Here is a 20,604-nt window from a genome sequence, read left to right as displayed (position 1 = left end):
GGATTTAGCTGTCGAGGGAACCACTACACTATAAAGACTCACTGTGTGTACGGTTAGAGCAGCATTGGCTCACTGTGTTTTATCACCCTGTTCTGCGCAGCATGTATCCACGGCTGTGATTTCGATCAGTATTCGGACCTGTGTGGATGGACCACTGAGAAATATGTAGTTGATGCTAACGATAACGGCTGGATACAGGGGAGCGGCAATGCGGGCGACTTCACCAAGCCTGGCCGTAAGACAACATTTTTCATTCATTCTCGGGATGTACGTGACCTGAATTTCAGGGGTTCAAATGTATAATTCTGTGAAGTATCCCCACAATCATTCGTAGAGCTGTGATACCCTTTACGAGACGTGATCTGAACTCTATCCATCCTGTTCCAGTTGGTAGTTACATGCTGCTTCAGTCAGCGGACAACACACCAGGACACCGGTTCCATTTGAAGAGTCCGTCAGTAAACGCGTCCCAGTGTCTTTCTCTGACTTTCTACTATTACCTGTACGGGGACACGACAACAATGGCAATAAACGTCTACGCACAGCGACAAGGCAAGTCGGGATCTTCCAATCCCATCGATTTAGTGTGCTCTGTGCTCCGGGAAAGAAACACTAAACATATACAAACACACATACAGGCACGCATGCACACACATGCATGTACACACACACACGCACACACACGCACACACACGCATGCATATACAAACACACACACATGCACATACACACGCACGCATATACAAACACACACACATATACACGCATGCACACATATACACACACACTCAAACGCACACATGCATACACACGCATGCATTCAACCACACGCATACACACACATGCACGCATATACACACACTCACACACACATGCATATACACACATATATACACACTCTCACACACACACACATATACACGCATGCATATACACACGCACATACATGCACGCATATACACACACACATGCCCATACACACACACGCATATACACTTGCGCACACACACGCACACATACACACACACAGATACGTGCATGCATGCATACATACACACGCATATACAGACACGCATGCATATACACACACGCGCGCGCATATACACACATGCACGCACACACACATATACACATGCGCACACATAGGCACATGCATGCATATTCATACACACACACATGCGTGCATGGACGCACACATACACATACACACACATATACACACATGCACACATACATCTACACGCATGTGCACACGTGCGTACACACCTGCGTAGACATGCACAAGCATATACGCACACGCATGCACACATACTGTCGCACACATTCACAGACACGCATGCAAACCCACCCACGCAAGCACGCGCATGCATAGACATATACACACAAGCGCACGGACACACTTCAAAAGCATCCTCTCTGGTCGCGACAAAACAAGCCCTTTCGCCCAAGAAGATGCTTACACACACATGCTATCTCTTTCTGATATTCTGCTGCCGTTTCCCCGTCCAGTGACACACTGTTACCCTTCTTGTTTGACGCATTAGGAACTTTAACAAAGCCGCTGCTGAAGGTTACCGGAGACCAGGAGCAGCGATGGCGAGAGGCCCAGGTGGTTTACTGTGGAGCCTCACCGGTTCAGGTAAAGGGACGGACGGGGCTGTCGCTTGGTGAAGGGATGAACAGCACTGTGGGATAGTGAAGAGAAGTGGCAGGTGGAGCATAACGTGGGACAACGTGAGGCAGGAAGAACAGCAAAGCAAAATATTACTTAAATGAAGAGAGACTACAGAATGCTGCAGTACAGAGGGACCTGGGGGTCCTTGTGCATGAAACACAAAAAGTTAGTATGCAGGTACAGCAAGTGATCAGGAAGGCCAATGGACTGTTGGCCTTTATTGCAAGGGGGATGGAGTATAAAAGCAGAGAAGTCCTGCTACAACTGTACAGGGTATTGGTGAGGCCACACCTGGAGTACTGCGTGCAGTTTTGATCTCCTTATTTAAGGCGGGATATACTTGCATTGGAGGCAGTTCAGAGAAGGTTCACTCGGTTGATTCCTGAGATTGTCTTATGAGGAAAGGTTGAGCAGGTTGGGCCTGTACTCATTGGAGTTTAGCAGAATGAGAGGTGATCTTATTGAAGCGTACAAGATTCTGAGGGGGCTGGACAGGGTGGATGCAGAGAGGATGTTTCCCCTCGTGGGGGAAATCTAGAACTAGGGGGGCATAGTTTCAGAATAAGGGGTCGCCCATTTAAGACGGAGATGAAGAGGAATTGCTTCTCTCGGAGGGTCGTGAATCTTTGGAATTCTCTGCCCCAGAGAGCTGTGGAGGCTGGGTCATTGAATATTTATTTAAAGTGGAGATAGACAGATTTTTGAGCGATAAGGGAGTGAAGGGTTATGGGGAGCGGGCGGGGAAGTGGAGCTGAGCCCATGATCAGATCAGCCATGATCTTATTGAATGGCGGAGCAGGCTCGAGGGGCCGAATGGCCGACTCCTGCTCCTATTTCTTATGTTCTTATAGCGAAGAGAAGGTGGGGTGCAGTTTGACCACTAGTGGTGGTGTTTGGATTCGAGTGACAGGCTGGGAGATGCTACCCCTCCCCATGCTGGGACATAGGCCCACGCTCACCAAAGTAAATCCGGACCATGCCGACCCCTGTGCCAGATCGGCGCAGGCCAAATTCGGCACAGCTTTTTGGTAAGGGCTGGCATCCCGTGTCTCAGTGGGCAGCACTCTCTCTCGCCTCGGAGTCAGCGGGTCGTGGGTTCAAGTCCCGCCCCAGAGACCTGAGCACAAAGGCCCCCCCGCAACCTGAGGGAGCGCCGCACTGCCGGAGGGGCCCTCTTTCGGGCGAGACGGCAAAACCGAGGCCCCGCCTGCCCGCTCGGGTGGACGTAAAAGATCCCACGGCCACAGCACGAGGAAGAGCAGGGGAGTTCTCCCCCGATGTCCTGGCCAATGTTTATCCCTTGACCGACATCGCTTAAGCAGACGACCTGGGTCATTTACCTCACTGGTGTTTGTGGGAGCTTGCTGTGCGCAAATTGGCTGCCGCGTGCCCTACCTCACGACAGTAAAAGTACAGCTGGAAGGAGCATTGATGCATCCTGAGTGTTCTCTCTTGGGGAACAAGAAATGGCAATTCTGTAATCATGGCCATGGGCGTGAACATAAGAACATAAGAAATAGGAGCAGGAGTCGGCCATTCGGCCCCTCAAGCCTGCTCCGCCATTCAATGAGATCATGGCTGATCTGATCATGGAATCAGCTCCACTTCCCCGCCCGCTCCCCGTAACCCTTCACTCCCTTATCGTTCAAATGTCTGTCTATCTCCACCTTAAGTATATTCAATGTCCCAGCCTCCGCAGCTCTCTGGGGCAAAGATTCACGACGCTCTGAGAGAAGAAATTCCTCCTCATCTCCGTTTTAATGGGCGGCCCCTTATTCTGAAACTATGACCTCTAATCAAAGGTCAGAGACACTTGGAGAGTAGAGGGGGGGGCTTCTGAGGGTCACAGGTTAGGAGGGTTTGGGGGCCATGGGCGTATCATGATCTAATACAAAGCCTTTCTCATTCCAGTTTGTGATAGAAGGTGTTTCAGGAAACGACAAAATCTCCGAACTTGCAGTGGACAAGGTCTGCATCGTGGCCTGCACTGGTAAGGAAGTATTCAGCTTCGTGGCACCTCAATCATTGACACTGTTTCGAAAAAAGAGTAAAGACGTCTTACTGCAATTATACCGGGCCCTGGTGAGACCACACCTGGAGTATTGTGCACAGTTTGGGTCTCCTTACCTGAGGAAGGATATACTTGCCACAAAGGGAGTGCAACGAAGGTTCACCAGACTGATTCCTGGGATGGGGGGGATTGTCCTATGAGGAGAGATTGAGCAGACTGGGCCGATATTCTCCAGAGTTTAGAAGAATGAGAGGTGATCTCATTGAAACATACAACATTCTTACGGGGCTCGACAGGGTAGATGCAGGGAGGATGTTTCCCCCGGGGTTGGGGAGTCTAGAACCAGGGGGTCACACTGTCTCAGGATAAGGGGTCGGCCATTTAGGACTGAGATGAGGAGGAATTTCTTCACTCAGAGGGCGGTGAATCTTTGGAATTCTCTGCCCCAGAGGGCTGTGGAGGCTCAGTCACTGAGTATATTCAAGACGGAGATCGATAGATTTTTAAGGGGATCGAGGGATATGGGGACAGTGCAGGAAAGTGGAGTTGAGGTCGAAGATCAGCCATGATCTCATTGAATGGCGGAGCAGGCTCGAGGGGCCGAATGGCCGACTCCTGCTCCTGTTTCTTGTATTCTTATGTATCAAAAGTCCAGAAAAATTCAACAAAGCGAGGTTGATTTTAAGCTCGCCTGCCTCTCTCTCCTCCTTCAAGACGCTCCTTAAAACTGACCTCTTTGACTGAGCTTTTGGTCACCTGTCTGAATACAACAACACCACCTTGTATTTATATAGCGCCTTTAATGTAGTGAAGCGTCCCACGACGTTTCACAGGAGTATTATGAGATAAAACAATTTTGCACCGAGCCGCATAATGGAGAAATTAGGGCAAGTGAGCAAAAGCTGGGTCAAAGAGGTCGGTTTTAAGGAGCATCTTGAAGGAGGAGAGAGAGGTGGAGAGGTTTAGGGAGGGAGTTCCAGAGCTTGGGGCCCAGGCAACAGAAGGCACGGCCACCGATGGTGGAGCGATTATAATCAGGGATGCTCAAGAGGGGAGAATTCAAGGAGCGCAGACATCTCGGGGGGTTGTGGGGCTGGAGGAGATTACAGAGATAGGGAGGGGGCGAGGGCCATGGAGGGATTTGAAAACAAGGATGAGAATTTTGATATTTTAATATCTCTTCATGTGGCTTAGTGTCAAACTTTGTGTGCATTCGCTCCTGTGAAGCGTCTTGGTTCGCTCAATGCAAGTTGTCATTGTTGGTGTGGGCGGAGCTGGCAAAATGACCCCTGGCAAATCGCTGGCTCGGCCACGGGGCTGCAGTGCCAGGAGGTGCCCAGTTCAAAGTCAGAGGGTGACGGGAGCAGAAAGAGAAAGCCAGTCAGGCCTTCCTCACCCGACAGGTATTAGAATTGGTGGCATAGGCGACCAGGGCCGGATATCGAAATGGGGTTCGAGTCAATTGTGGAGGGACGATGGGAGATGGAACGGGCGGCGATGTTTGGCTGACCTGGGCGGAAGGGATGGGACTTGTCGTGGCCCAGAGGACCACCGTCTGTGTGGCTCAGCGTCCGTGGGAGCGAAATTGGGCATCGCCCCGTTTCGGGGCGCTAACTTTGAAAGGTTTCGAAAAATGAGCGCTCGGCGCCAACGATTTCAAAGCTAAAAAAAATAATTTGCCGCTAAATCAGGCGCTCCGCTTCCTTCCTGGAGCGCAGTCGGCAGCAGGCGAGCTGGTGCGTGGAGCAGCTCTTCCGCACTGAAAGGCCTCCTTCCCTCCCTTAAAGGGACAGGCCAAAATTTATAAATAACTTGCCCATCGCCACGGCAGCAGCCACGACCCCACCCAATCAGCCCAGAGCGCCGGGCCGATCGATCGCGGGCAGGAGCCTGTGGGGAAAAAAAGACCCGCGAGAGAGAAGGTACGTTTTTTTTTTTTGCCCACCTCGCCTTTAAGCATCACCGCCCCGCCCCCTCCGCCACCAACCCCGTCACCCACCCCCGAAGCATCCAGTCCCCACCTGATGCACGCCTCCTATCTCTGTCGGTGTTTTCGGCCGCTGATACCGCAGCAGGGGTGAAATTGGGTTCCTTTGCGCCTACAGTTAGCGCCGCCGGTGGCCAATCGGCGGCTCGTGCCATATTCGGCGGCGGCGGTACTGCGTCACTCCTCCCCTCCCCCATCTCCTTCGCCCGGAGATCGCGACGTCATCGCGAGTTCGGGTTCTGGGGCGCTACCGGGGGGGGTGGATAGGGGCGACGCGCGCGGCGATGACGTCGCAATCCTCCGGGCGTAGGAGATCGGTGGGGGGGGGTGAGGCGACGCAGTTCCGCCGCCGCCAAACGCCCGCCGAATATGGCACGAGCCGCCAATCGGCGCTAACTGCAGGCGCAAAGGAACCCAATTTCACCCCCCCCCCCCCCCCACCCCCAACCCCTATAGTCTTAATTTTGATACGCTTTCTGGTTCTCTCAGCAACAATAAGCCAAAACGTGATTCATATTGTGTCACAATCATAGAGTCACACAGTGCAGACGGAGGCCATTCGGCCCATCATGCCTGTGCCGGCTCTTTGAAAGAGCGATGCCATTAGTCCCACTGCCCCGCCCCCCCCCCCCCCTGCTCTTTCCCCATAGCCCCCTGCAAATTTCTCCTATAAAGGTGTACGGCGTAGCTAAAGATGAGAAAACCATTTCACATTGGCAATTGCCGTCAAAAATCCAAGGGTGCCGAGTTTGGTCAAGCCTAAGTCCCGCCCGTGTACCATCGAAAGGACCGCCAAGGTCCCGACGCTACTTTAGGCGGAAGTTTGGCGGAAAAATGGCGGGAAAAAACGGCCGGTGGAACAAAATGGGCCTTCCACGCCGATTCTGGGTGGCAGCGGGCGGTCAGTCGGATTCTGGGCAGCAAACGCGATCTTCGGCAAAGTAACACCAAGGCTGGAGTCAGGCCCAGGGAGGAGGGCGGGAACCGGAAAAATAATTTTCAACAAAGGGGGGGGGGAAAACATTTTTTACAAATCCTTCAGAGGACACTAGCCACCAAAGTCGCTGCAGAAGAAATGAAGAAAACAAGTGCACTACCCTTTTCTTGCAGGTCTTCATACTTACCGTCCAGGTAAGACCTGCCTCCACCCAGCGGTCTCTTCTGCCGCCGGTGCGTAGGGCCGCCCGGACCGGTCTCGGGAGAGAGCAGGCGGGAGGACTTTTGTCGGGCGTTGCACGCTTGTAGACGCTCCCCACCGGTCCTCTCCCCACCGGTGTGAGGGCCCGACCAAACTCGCTCGGAGGGGAGCGCGCCCAGAAAACAGGGAGACCGCCGAGAAAACTCAGCGGCAGCCGGTGGTGGGTCCATCGAATTCGGGCCCGAGGCACTTTAGCTGAAGACTGGGGACGGTTTCAAATCTGGGGTTGTACTTAGAGAATTAAAGTTTCTGTATTTGGCGTTTCATGGCCTTCAAATGGCAAAGCCGCTAAGATTATTATGATTTGTCTCCTTGTCGTTGAAATAGCAACACCAACCACAGATGGAACACCACAGCCAACCACAGACGAGACATCACGGCCAACCACAGATCAGACATCATGGCCAACCACAGATCAGACATCACAGCCAACCACAGATCAGACATCACAACCAACCACAGATCAGACATCACGGCCAACCACAGATCAGACATCACAACCAACCACAGATCAGACATCACGGCCAACCACAGATCAGACATCACGGCCAACCACAGATCAAACATCACAACCAACCACAGATCAGACATCACGGCCAACCACAGATCAAACATCACAACCAACCACAGATCAGACATCACGGCCAACCACAGATCAAACATCACAACCAACCACAGATCAGACATCACGGCCAACCACAGATCAGACATCACAACCAACCACAGATCAGACATCACGGCCAACCACAGATCAAACATCACAACCAACCACAGATCAGACATCACGGCCAACCACAGATCAAACATCACAACCAACCACAGATCAGACATCACGGCCAACCACAGATCAGACATCACGACCAACCACAGATCAGACATCACGGCCAACCACAGATCAGACATCACAACCAACCACAGATCAGACATCATGGCCAACCACAGATCAGACATCACGACCAACCACAGATCAGACATCACGACCAACCACAGATCAAACATCACGGCCAACCACAGATCAGACATCACGGCCAACCACAGATGAGACATCACGGCCAACCACAGATCAGACTTCGCAACCAACCACAGATCAAACATCGCAACCAACCACAGATCAAACATCGCAGCCAACCACAGATCAGACATCACGGCCAACCACAGATCAAACATCGCAGCCAACCACAGATCAAACATCGCAGCCAACCACAGATCAGACATCACAACCAACCACAGATCAGACATCACAACCAACCACAAATCAAACATCGCAGCCAACCACAGATCAGACATCACGGCCAACCACAGATCAGACATCACGGCCAACCACAGATCAGACATCGCAGCCAACCACAGATCAGACATCACGGCCAACCACAGATCAGACATCACGGCCAACCACAGATCAGACATCGCAGCCAACCACAGATCAGACATCACGGCCAACCACAGATCAGACATCACGGCCAACCACAGATCAGACATCACGGCCAACCACAGATCAGACATCGCAGCCAACCACAGATCAGACATCACGGCCAACCACAGATCAGACATCACGGCCAACCACAGATCAGACATCACGGCCAACCACAGATAAGACATCACGGCCAACCACAGATCAGACATCGCAGCCAACCACAGATCAGACATCACGGCCAACCACAGATCAGACATCATGGCCAACCACAGATCAGACATCACGGCCAACCACAGATCAGACATCATGGCCAACCACAGATCAGACATCACGGCCAACCACAGATCAGACATCATGGCCAACCACAGATCAGACATCGCAGCCAACCACAGATCAGACATCACGGCCAACCACAGATCAGACATCACGGCCAACCACAGATCAGACATCACGGCCAACCACAGATCAGACATCATGGCCAACCACAGATCAGACATCATGGCCAACCACAGATCAGACATCACGGCCAACCACAGATCAGACATCGCAGCCAACCACAGATCAGACATCACGGCCAACCACAGATCAGACATCACGGCCAACCACAGATCAGACATCACAACCAACCACAGATCAGACATCACAACCAACCACAGATCAGACATCACTACCAACCACAGATCAGACATCACGACCAACCACAGATCAGACATCACTACCAACCACAGATCAGACATCACGACCAACCACAGATCAAACATCACGACCAACCACAGACGGAACATCTCCACAACCAACCACCAATGTGACCACAACTCCAGGTCAGTATTTGTGGTCAGTAATTTGTGTAGTTGGTAATTTGAGTGGTCAATAATTTGAATGGTTGGCTAATATTTACAACTCTTTTTATTTTACAGGATCAACACCAGCACCACCTCCGCCAGGTATGTGACATTCACTTTGCACATAGTAAGCATGTAACAGTCAGCCATAACCCCTACGGCCCTTCCAACGTGCGTAGGATCCCTTAGTGTCCTTCCGTGAAGTGTCTTGACAACCTCACCACAGAATCATGGAATGGTTACAGCACGGAAGGAGGCCATTCGGCCCGTCAAGCCCGTGCCAGCTCTCATCGCTGGAACCATTCTCGTAAATCTTTTCTGCACCCTCTCCAATGCCTTCACATCCTAACCAGGAGCCAATGTAGCTCAGCGAGCACATGGGGCGGGCGGGGGGAGGGGGGAGGGGGAAGGGGTGATGGGTGAGTGGGACACGGGGCAGCACTGTTTTGGATCACCTCAAGTTTCCGTAGGGTAGAAGGTGGGAGGCCGGCCAGGAGTGCGTTGGAATAATCAACACGGTGAAACTAACTGCCCATTTCCCATGGCTCCGGTGACCCTAAGAAACGGCTAGGCATCAAACAGCAAAGCTGGTAAGTCGCAGAGACGGGTCGCGAGAGGGTCACAAAGCGAATTCAACTTTTAACCCTTTCACCCCCGTCAGACGGATCGTGCATCATCTCCGGAGATCCTCATTACATAACTTTCGACAAGAGGAAGTTTATTTTCCTGGGAACCTGCACCTATACCCTTGCCCGGAGCTGCCAGAATATGACAGGTACGTACAGAAGGAAGACAAGTAATCCGCGGTTCTGAAATATAACCCCAGCTGCCCATACACGGCATCCGTACGGGGGAAAAGACCAAGTTCTGCTGGAGGGTATACACCCAAAATATGAATCTGTTTTTTATCTCTTTACATATGCTGATGGATGTAATGTATTTGCTACATGGGTTCTTAGCTTAAGAATTCATAGCAACATATTGCTATTAAGAACTAATTGGTTTATTAACAAAGGTTTAACAATCATACTACACGTTACTAGTTCATCCGCGAGGCTCACAACCACCTGCTCCATCGTGGATCCCCCGAACCCAACTGGCTGGGGTTTTATTGAGTCATGCGAACATCACGTGACTGGCTAAGCCACTCACAATGCCACAGCTCTACCAACCTGTGAGCATCCTCACTGGTACGTACATTACAATGGGCGTGTGATTCTTTCCAGTATTCACCTCTCGCCTCTGTGACAGAAGGTCGTGGGTTCAAGTTCCACGCCAGAGGCTCGAGCACATAATCCAGGCCGACGCTCTCAGTGCCAGTGCTGAGGGAGCCCCACACTGTCGGAGGGGCAGTACTGAGGGAGCGCCGCACTGTTGGAGGGGCGGTGCTGAGGGAGCGCCGCACTGTCGGAGGGGCAGTACTGAGGGAGCGCCGCACTGTCAGAGGGGCAGTGCTGAGGGAGCACCGCACTATCGGAGGGGCAGTACTGAGGGAGCGCCGCACTGTCGGAGGGGCAGTACTGAGGGAGCCCTGCACTGTTGGAGAGACAGCACTGAGGGAGCGCCGCACTGTCGGAGGGGCAATGCTGAGGGAGCGCAGCACTATCAGAGGGGCAGTGCTGAGGGAGCGTCACACTGTCGGAGGTGCCGTCTTTCGGATGAGACGTTAAACCGAGGCCCCGTCTGCTCTCTCAGTTGGATGTAAAAGATCCCACGGCCACTATTTTGAAAAGGAGCAGGAAAGTTCTCCCCGGTGTCCTGGGGCCAATATTTATTCCTCATCGAATACCAAAAGCAGATTATCCGGTCATTATCACATTGCTGTTGTGGGATTGGCCACATTTCTTAGATTAACTGTAACTACTCTTCAAAAGCATTTGATTGTCTTTGAAGTCATTTGGGACATCCTGAGATCATGCAAAGCATTGGATAAAAGCAAGGTTTTTGCCGACTGTGCGCTGCGCCTGTGTACATGTGTGTATGCATTTCTGTGCATGTGTGTGCGTTTCTGTACACCTGTGCAGGTGCGTGTGTCTGTTCGTGTTTGTGAGTCTGTGTGTCTGTGCACGCGGGTGTGTATGAGTCTGTGCGTGTGTGTGTGTGTGTCTGTCTTGCGTGTTTGTGTGTGTGTGTGCGCGCGCGCGGGCGCGTCTGTGCGTGTGTGTGTGTGTCTGTCTTGCGTGTATGTGTGTGTCTGTGCGTTTGGAGGAAGTGCATCCGGGAGGGCGCTGAGCACCTCGAGTCTCGTCGCCGAGAGCGTGCAGAAAGCAAGCGCAGGCAGCGGAAGGAGCGTGCGGCAAACCAGTCCCAGCCACCCCTTCCCTCAACCACTGTCTGTCCCACCTGTGACAGGGACTGTAATTCCCGTATTGGACTGTTCAGTCACCTGAGAACTCACTTTTAGAGTGGAAGCAAGTCTTCCTCGATTCCGAGGGACTCCCAATGATGACGATTGTGTGTGCGTCTGTAGTCTGTGCGTGTGTGTGTGTGTGTGTGTGTGTGTGTGTGTGTCTGTCTGTCTGTCTGTCTGTGTGCGCGAAAGCTTGATGGCCCAGCCTCTGGTATGCATGCATGTATTGCTCTCTCTGTATTCACTCTGCCTCCAGTCAGTGCACCTTCTTCCTTACGGTGGCTCGGTGTTTTCCAGGACCCTGGTTCAGTATCGAAGGGAAGAATGAGGAGAGGGGGATGCCTGGAGCTACTTACCTGAGGAAGCTTTACGTCACCATTGACGGTGTCACCATCACTCTAATGAAAAACAGGAGAATTCTGGTTTGTCATCTTATTGTTGCAGTTCATTCCCTCTGAGAGTTTCACTGGTTCCTCACCACCGAAACAGGGTGTACATTTAACAGAAGCTCAATTGTATTTTAAAAAGCGCGGTACAGTTTGGGGACAGTCATTTGGCAGCCAGTCAGTGAACCTCTGGGACTTTATTACAAGAGGATTTAAGTATTACTGCAATTATATCGGACCCTGGTGAGACCGCACCTGGGGTATTGTGTACAGTTTTGGTCTCCTTACCTCAGGAAGGATATACTTGCCATAGAGGGAGTGCAACGAAGGTTCACCAGACTGATTCCTGGGATGGGGGGATTGTCCTATGAGAGATTGAGTAGACTAGGCTTATATTCACTGGGATTTAGAAGGATGAGAGGGGATCTCATAGAAACATATAAAATTCTGATGGGATTAGACAGGATAGATGCAGGGAGGATGTTTCCCCCGGGCTGGGGAGTCTAGAACCAGGGGTCACAGTCTCAGGATAAGGGGTCGGCCATTTAGGACTGAGATGAGGAGAAATTTCTTCACTCAGAGGGTGGTGAATCTTTGGAATTCTCTGCCCCAGAGGGCTGTGGAGGCTCAGTCGTTGACTCAGCCGTGATCTTATTAAATGGCGGAGCAGGCTCGAGGGGCCGTATGGCCTACTCCTGCTCCTAATTCTTGTGTTCTTAAGTTCAAACCCAGAATAGATTGATTCTACGCAGAATACATTGCCGTAGGGTGAAAATCGGCCATATTGGTGTCATTCTACCCAGAATCCGTAGCTATAGGGTGAAAATTGGCCATATTGGTGTCATTCTACCCAGAATGCATTGCCAAAGGGTAACATTGGCCATATTTGTGCCATTCTACCCAGAATCCATTGCTATAGGGTAAAATTGGTCATATTGGCGTCATTCTAACCAGAATGCATTGCTATAGGGTAAAATTGGTCATATTGGTGTCATTCTAACCAGAATACGTTGCCATAGGGTGAAAATTGGCCATAGTGGTGGCATTCTACTCAGAATCCGTAGCTATAGAGTGAAAATTGGCCATATTGTTGTCATTCTACCCAGATTGCATTGCTCTAGGGTAACATTGGCCATCGTGGCGTCATTCTACCCAGAGTCCATAGCTGTAGGGTACAAATAGGTCGCAGCAATGCCCTCCTACTTGGAGTCAATGGTGCCAGGGCACAGACAGGCTATAGGGACGCCGCCCTACCGACGAACTATTTCTGACTCGACGACAGCGGGGGACAAGCTGCTCTTATACGGGGTGCCCTCCGCGCAGGCGAGCGCTCCAAGCTGCTTCACCGCAGACACGCGTCGACACGCGGAACCCAACTCTTCCCCTTTCGATTGCAGGTGGGCCAAACGCGAATCCGGCTGCCCAAGGCTGTGGGGCGCGCTCACCTCGCTCAAACTGGGCAGTACGTCGTGCTCACGACGGACTTCGGCTTGCTGGTGCAGTACGACGGAAACCATTTTGTGAAGATAGTCGTACCCGGGTGAGTCCCAGTGGCTTTCGAACTTGAGTGCGCTGACTGTATTTCATTCAAGCAAAGCTGGCCGTAACATTATTACGTAGGGTTCCTTAAGCCCAGCCTGTTAACAGGCCCAGCCAGTCCGTGCCGGCGTTTATGCCCCACTCGAGCCTCCTCCCGTCTTTCCTCATCTAAATCCATCAGCGTAACCCTCTATTCCCTTCTCCCCCATGCGCTTGTCCAGCCTCCCCTTAAATGCATCGATACTATTCGCCTCAACCCCTCCCTGTGGCAGCGAGTTCCACATTCTCACCGCTCTCTGGGTAAAGGAGTTTCTCCTGAATTCCCCATTGGGTTTCTGGGTGACTATCTTATATTGATGGCCTCTAGTTATGCTCTTCCCCACAAGTGGAAACACTCTCTCTGTATCCACTCGATCAAAACCTTTCATCATTTTAAAGCCCTCTATTAGGTCACCCCTCAGCCTTCCTTTCTCTCAAGAAAAAAAGAGATCCAGCCTGTTCATCCTTTCCTGATACGTGTACCCTCGCATTTCTGGTATCATCCTTGTAAATCTCCTCTGCACCCTCTCCAGTGCCTCTTTATAATATGGCGACCACAACTGTACGCGGTGCTCTTGGGGGCTCGAAATTTGGTACTGCCATTTTTTGAGGCGGTGTCACCGCCTGAGTGTTGATTTTAGCGGCGCCTGTTTGTACGCCAAAGCAAGTGCCGCGACAGAGGCGTCAAAGAGGCGTTGTACGCTGGATGATGTCACCGCGCGGATAGCATTAGCCGGCGCCGCATTGCCTCTTGGCGTCTCTGCCAAAGAGCCGGCTGAACTTAGGGCGCGTCGTCAATGGCGCTTACCGACGACGGTAGGCCTTTGCCGCCTGTTAGCCGCCTCCCGCCCGCGGTACCGGGCACCATGCAAAACCCCAATTTCACCCCCCTTTAGTGTGGCCCAACCAAGGCTCGGTGCAGGTCATCCTCACGGCCGCTTGGCGCCCGCCTCTGTGACGGTCCCAAGCCTTGCCAGTCGACATCGCCCGCTGGCCAGTGACCCAGCGGCCCCTCTCGCCACGGGCGGACTGTGGCTCTTGACCCGCATTCGGAGGCTTTGCCAATTCACTGGAGCCCGCTGGACTGCTCCCGCTGGGATATTGCGGAGGCGGGCCTGCGTTTTAGAAGAAGGACTTGCATTTATATAGCGCCTTTCACGACCACCGGACATCCCCAAAGCGCTTCACAGCCAATGGAAGTGTAGTCACTGTTGCAACGCAGGAAACGCGGCAGCCAAGTTGCGCACAGCAAGCTCCTGTTCAGCAACCTCCTTTCTCCTCTGCTTCACAAAAGCACGTTTCGAGTAACGGTTCTGACAAACAGTTGGGAACCTTGCTCCTTTATATACCATCTTTTGAACCATGTCAAAGGAAAATGGAAAAAATGACGGGTTTACTTTCCAAATCCTCTGAAAACATCTTTATAAATGCAGTTGTGGCTCAGTGGGTAGCACTTTCGCCTCGGGGTCAGAAGGTCGTGAGTTCGAGTCCCACTCCAGGCGCTTGAGCACATAAATCTAGGCTGACACTCCGAGTGCTTTTTAAATGTGGTGAGGGTTTCTGCCTCTACCACCCTTTCAGGCCGTGAGTTTCGCCCCAGACCCCCACCACCCTCTGGGTGAAGAAATTTCCCCTCAATTCCCCTCTAAACCCCCCCCCCCCAATTACTTTAACTCCATGCCCCCTGGTTGTTGACCCCTCTGTTAAGGTAAATAGGTCCGTCCTATCCACTCTATCCAGGCCCCACATAATTTTCTACACCTCAATAAGGTCTCCCCTCAGCCTCCTCTGTTCCAAAGAAAACAACCCCAGCCTATCCAATCTTTCCTCATCACTAAAATTCTCCAGTCCAGGCAACATCCTGGTAAATCTCCTCTGTACCCTCTCTAGTGCGATCACATCGGTCCTGTTACAGTGCCAGCACGGCAGCTGGGGAATTTAAATTCAGTTAATTCAGTAAATCGGGAATAAAAAAACAAATGGTGACTGTAATGTATAATGCCCCGTTCAGGGAAGGAAGGCTGCCACCCTTACTCGGTCTGGGCCTACATGTGACTCCAGATCCACTGCGACGCGGTTGACTCCTAACTGCCCCTCTGAAATGTCCGAGCGAGCCGCTCGGTTGTACCAAAGAGCTACGCAACACCATCTGGTTCAAGATGGCGGCTCACCACCACCTTCTTGAGGGCAATTAGGGATGGGCAATAAATGTCGGCCTTGCCAGAGACGCCCATGAATGAATTTTTAAAGAACTGGTTTGCTGCCAACACATAACTTGTTACACTGCGTGAGTCTGTATCCGTTGCTTGTGCAACGTGTCATAGAAACATAGAAACATAGAAAATAGGTGCAGGAGCAGGCCATTCAGCCCTTCTAGCCTGCACCGCCATTCAATGAGTTCATGGCTGAACATGAAACTTCAGTACCCCCTTCCTGCTCTCTCGCCATACCCCTTGATCCCCCGAGTAGTAAGGACTTCATCTAACTCCCTTTTGAATATATTTAATGAATTGGCCTCAACTACTTTCTGTGGTAGAGAATTCCACAGGTTCACCACTCTCTGGGTGAAGAAGTTTCTCCTCATCTCGGTCCTAAATGGCTTACCCCTTATCCTTAGACTGTGACCCCTGGTTCTGGACTTCCCCAACATTGGGAACATTCTTCCTGCATCCAACCTGTCTAAACCCGTCAGAATTTTAAACGTTTCTATGAGGGCCCATGATACGGAGCTACCCAAGGCCTGAAAGCACCTCCAGAGGTTTCTTGTTCACCACCCCCACCGCCCCCCCGCCCCCAGCCGGCACAAGACCAAGTGCACTCACTCCTGGACGCTGTCGTAAGCGCCTGTCTTTTTTTTTCTTTCTTTCAGCTCCTACACCGGACAGATGTGCGGACTGTGTGGCGACTTTAACGGCAACCATGCCGATGATTACCGACAGCCGGATGACGGCATGGCGGCGAACGACACCACCTTCGGAGACAGCTGGAAAACCAAAGACGATGAGGATGAGAGGTGAGGGGCCGGCCAAATCACATCCCTTGGGATCAATCCCAGCTTTCACATTTCAGACAAGGAGCTCCTCGCATTGATTGACCTGTGGGCGTGAGTTGAGAAGAATGAGGGGGTGGCCTCAGTGAAATATATACGAACCTGAGGGGGATTGACAGGGTAGATGCAGGGAGGATGTTGCCCCCCCCGGGCTGGGGAGTCTAGAACCAGGGGGTCACACAGTCTCAGGATAAGAGGTCGGCCATTTAGGACTGAGATGAGGAGGAATTTCTTCACTCAGAGGGTGGCGAATGTTTGGAATTCTCTGCCCCAGAGGGCTGTGGAGGCTCAGTCATTGACTAAATCCAAGGCCGAGATCGATAGCTTTTCGGGTTTTAAGGGACTCAAAGGATATGGAGATCGGACGGGAAAGTGGGGTTGAGTTGAAAGGTCAGCCGCGATCTTAATGAATGGCGGAGCAGGCTCGAGGGGCCGAATGGCCGACTCCTGCTCCTAATTCTCATGTTCTTTTGTTTAGTATTGACTTTGGGCACAATTATTCGGGACCGGCACTGGCCCAATGAGTAAAAATATGCCCCAACGTGGTACCAATCCAGAAAAAAGAGAACTTACCTTTATATGGCCCATGATATGGAGCTACCCTTGGCCTGAAAGCACCTCCAGAGGGTTCTCGTTCACCACCAGCCCCCACCCCTAGCCGGCACAAGACCGAGTGCACTCACTCCTGGACCTCCCAAAGTGTTTCACAGCCGATGAAGTACTTTTTGAAGGGTAGTCACTGTCGTAATGTGGAGGAACGCGGCAGCCAATTTGCGCACAGCAAGCTCCCACAGACTGCAATGTGATAATGACCGGATTATTTATTTTTCCAGCCGTTGGTGGAGGGACAAATATTGGCCCCAGGACACCGTGGGGGGGGGGGGGGGGGAGAACTCCCTTCCAATAGGTGGCTGGGGAACCTTTTGCGTCCGCCGGAGAGGGCAGTTGCGGCCGCGGTTTAACGTCGCGTCCGAAAGACGGTGCGGCGCTCCCTTGGTGCTGCCGGCAGCTCGTGCGATTAATGCGAGCGAGGGAGGGGGCCAGGCGCAGGCCACCCTGTTGAGGGCCCCACGCCAACTGTGCTCCACTGGTTATGTGCCTGAAATCAGGCCGTGGCCACTCTCCAGGTATCCCGCTGTCCTGCGGCGGTACTGCGCAGGGCCTGCTGATTTCCGCTCTGTGTTCCAGATGCCGCTCGATCGAACCAACTCCGTGTGAGAAGGATATCTACGACCAGGTGATCAGCACTGACCAATGTGGCCTCATCGTCGACCCAAGCGGACCGTTCAGGTTAGGAGCCTTGGCTCGTTCGGCAAACGGGGTGATTTCAGAGCCCCTCGCAGACAGGGTCTGCACGGAGTTCACCCGGTTATTGGGGCTGTAAAATTGGGTGGCACCCCATCCCATTGAGGTGGTGACACCGCTTAGCCCTTAGAAACATAGAAACACAGAAAATAGGTGCAGGAGCAGGCCATTCAGCCCTTCTAGCCTGCACCGCCATTCAATGAGTTCATGGCTGAACATGAAACTTCAGTACCCCCTTCCTGCTTTCTCGCCATACCCCTTGATCCCCCGAGTAGTAAGGACTTCATCTAACTCCCTTTTGAATATATTTAGTGAATTGGCCTCAACTACTTTCTGTGGTAGAGAATTCCACAGGTTCACCACTTTCTGGGTGAAGAAGTTTCTCCTCATCTCGGTCCTAAATGTCTTACCCCTTATCCTTAGACTGTGTCCCCTGGTTCTGGACTTCCCCAACATTGGGAACATTCTTCCTGCATCTAACCTGTCTAAACCCGTCAGAATTTTAAACGTTTCTATGAGGTCCCCTCTCATTCTTCTGAACTCCAGTGAATACAAGCCCAGTTGATCCAGTCTTTCTTGATAGGTCAGTCCCACCATCCCGGGAATCAGTCTGGTGAATCTTCGCTGCACTCCCTCAATAGCAAGAATGTCCTTCCCCAAGTTAGGAGACCAAAACTGTACACAATACTCCAGGTGTGGCCTCACCAAGGCCCTGTACAACTGTAGCAACACCTCCCTGCCCCTGTACTCAAATCCCCTTGCTATGAAGGCCAACATGCCATTTGCTTTCTTAACCGCCTGCTGTACCTGCATTCCAACCTTCAATGACTGATGTACCATGACACCCAGGTCTCGTTGCACCTTCCCTTTTCCTAATCTGTCACCATTCAGATAATAGTCTGTCTCTCTGTTTTTACCACCAAAGTGGATAACCTCACATTTATCCACATTATACTTCATCTGCCATTCATTTGCCCACTCACCTAACCTATCCAGGTCACTTTGCAGCCTCATAGCATCCTCCTCGCAGCTCACACTGCCACCCAACTTAGTGTCATCCGCAAATTTGGAGATACTACATTTAATCCCCTCGTCTAAATCATTAATGTACAATGTAAACAGCTGGGGCCCCAGCACAGAACCTTGCGGCACCCCACTAGTCACTGCCTGCCATTCTGAAAAGTCCCCATTTACTCCTACTCTTTGCTTCCTGTCTGACAACCAGTTCTCAATCCACGTCAGCACACTACCCCCAATCCCATGTGCTTTAACTTTGCACATTAATCTCTTGTGTGGGACCTTGTCGAAAGCCTTCTGAAAGTCCAAATATACCACATCAACTGGTTCTCCTTTGTCCACTTTACTGGAAACATCTTCAAAAAATTCCAGAAGATTTGTCAAGCATGATTTCCCTTTCACAAATCCATGCTGACTTGGACCTATCATGTCACCATTTTCCAAATGCGCTGCTATGACATCCTTAATAATTGATTCCATCATTTTACCCACTACTGATGTCAGGCTGACCGGTCTATAATTCCCTGCTTTCTCTCTCCCTCCTTTTTTAAAAAGTGGGGTTACATTGGCTACCCTCCACTCGATAGGAACTGATCCAGAGTCAATGGAATGTTGGAAAATGACACCCACTATTTCCAAGGCCACCTCCTTAAGTACTCTGGGATGCAGTCCATCAGGCCCTGGGGATTTATCGGCCTTCAATCCCATCAATTTCCCCAACACAATTTCCCGGCGGTGTCTACCGCCTCAAAGTGTGAAATTCCGTTGTTTCGCCCCAAGAGCAGAGCGGAACTCGAAGAGAAAAGTCCCGCACTCCTCCTCGGGCACCAACGGAGCGGTCGGGCAGGAGGCTGACCCAATTATTTGCCGCTGCATTGCCGCCATTCTGGCGCCAGAAGACGCGGAACGAAACCGCGCTGAAAATTTCATGTGACCGACACCCGCACTTCCCCACTGCTACCACAAATAAATAGAAGTTAAATAAATGAGATGTCACCCCTTACCTTGCTCTCAGGACGACACCGCCCCGGGATCACCGACGTACCGACTGCCTACCCCGTCGGAAGAAGCGGCAGGCGCTACGGGGGTGTTGCGCACGCGGTGAAGTCACCACGTGGGCAGCGCGAGCGCAGCGCAAACCATCAGCGCCGCCGGTAAACCACTGAAGTTCGCGGCAGGCGCTGACAGCGCAGCGCTCGGGCGGGAGATCTCTAACGTACCATTAGCACCCCTCTGGGGCCCAAACGGGTGGCGCCAACCCACCACATTTCTACCACTTCGGCTTTGATGGTAAACAGGTGTTGGTCAAGGTGAGGCATGGAACTCCAACACCAGCACTCACAAGTCAGGTGTAACAAGAGGTGGATGTAAAGTGGCCCCCATCCATTAATCACTGTAGGCACCTGTCCATTAATCACTGTAGGCTCTTGTCCATTAATCACTGTGGGTCCCTGTCCATTAATCACTGTGGGTCCCTGTCCATTAATCACTGTGGGCCCCTGTCCATTAATCACTGTGGGCCCCTGTCCATTAATCACTGTGGGTCCCTGTCCATTAATCACTGTGGGCCCCTGTCCATTAATCACTGTGGGCCCCTGTCCATTAATCACTGTGGGCCCCTGTCCATTAATCACTGTGGGCCCTTGTCCATTAATCACTGTGGGCCCTTGTCCATTAATCACTGTGGGCCCTTGTCCATTAATCACTGTGGGCCCTTGTCCATTAATCACTGTGAGCCCTTATCCATTAATCACTGTGGGCCCCTGTCCATTAATCACTGTGGGCCCCTGTC

General features: G+C 51.9%; 1 protein-coding gene across 1 annotated transcript in view; it reads left to right on the top strand.

Moving 5' to 3' along the window:
* LOC139232819 (zonadhesin-like) overlaps positions 1 to 20,604 on the top strand; it is a 197,652-nt gene that overhangs the window by 90,072 nt on the left and 86,976 nt on the right. Inside the window, exons 19-32 of the mRNA XM_070863314.1 lie at positions 101 to 235; positions 388 to 552; positions 1,545 to 1,639; positions 3,587 to 3,665; positions 5,518 to 5,608; positions 7,199 to 7,898; positions 8,140 to 8,402; positions 8,486 to 9,119; positions 9,203 to 9,254; positions 9,789 to 9,902; positions 11,775 to 11,899; positions 13,261 to 13,403; positions 16,311 to 16,454; positions 17,679 to 17,780. Coding sequence (XP_070719415.1) covers positions 101 to 235; positions 388 to 552; positions 1,545 to 1,639; positions 3,587 to 3,665; positions 5,518 to 5,608; positions 7,199 to 7,898; positions 8,140 to 8,402; positions 8,486 to 9,119; positions 9,203 to 9,254; positions 9,789 to 9,902; positions 11,775 to 11,899; positions 13,261 to 13,403; positions 16,311 to 16,454; positions 17,679 to 17,780 — 2,842 coding nt within the window. The remainder of the gene's footprint in view (positions 1 to 100; positions 236 to 387; positions 553 to 1,544; positions 1,640 to 3,586; positions 3,666 to 5,517; positions 5,609 to 7,198; positions 7,899 to 8,139; positions 8,403 to 8,485; positions 9,120 to 9,202; positions 9,255 to 9,788; positions 9,903 to 11,774; positions 11,900 to 13,260; positions 13,404 to 16,310; positions 16,455 to 17,678; positions 17,781 to 20,604) is intronic.

Source organism: Pristiophorus japonicus, chromosome 20 (genome assembly GCF_044704955.1).
Source record: "Pristiophorus japonicus isolate sPriJap1 chromosome 20, sPriJap1.hap1, whole genome shotgun sequence".
Taxonomy (NCBI): Eukaryota; Metazoa; Chordata; class Chondrichthyes; family Pristiophoridae; genus Pristiophorus; species Pristiophorus japonicus.
This window is presented reverse-complemented; position numbering and strand designations above follow the sequence as displayed.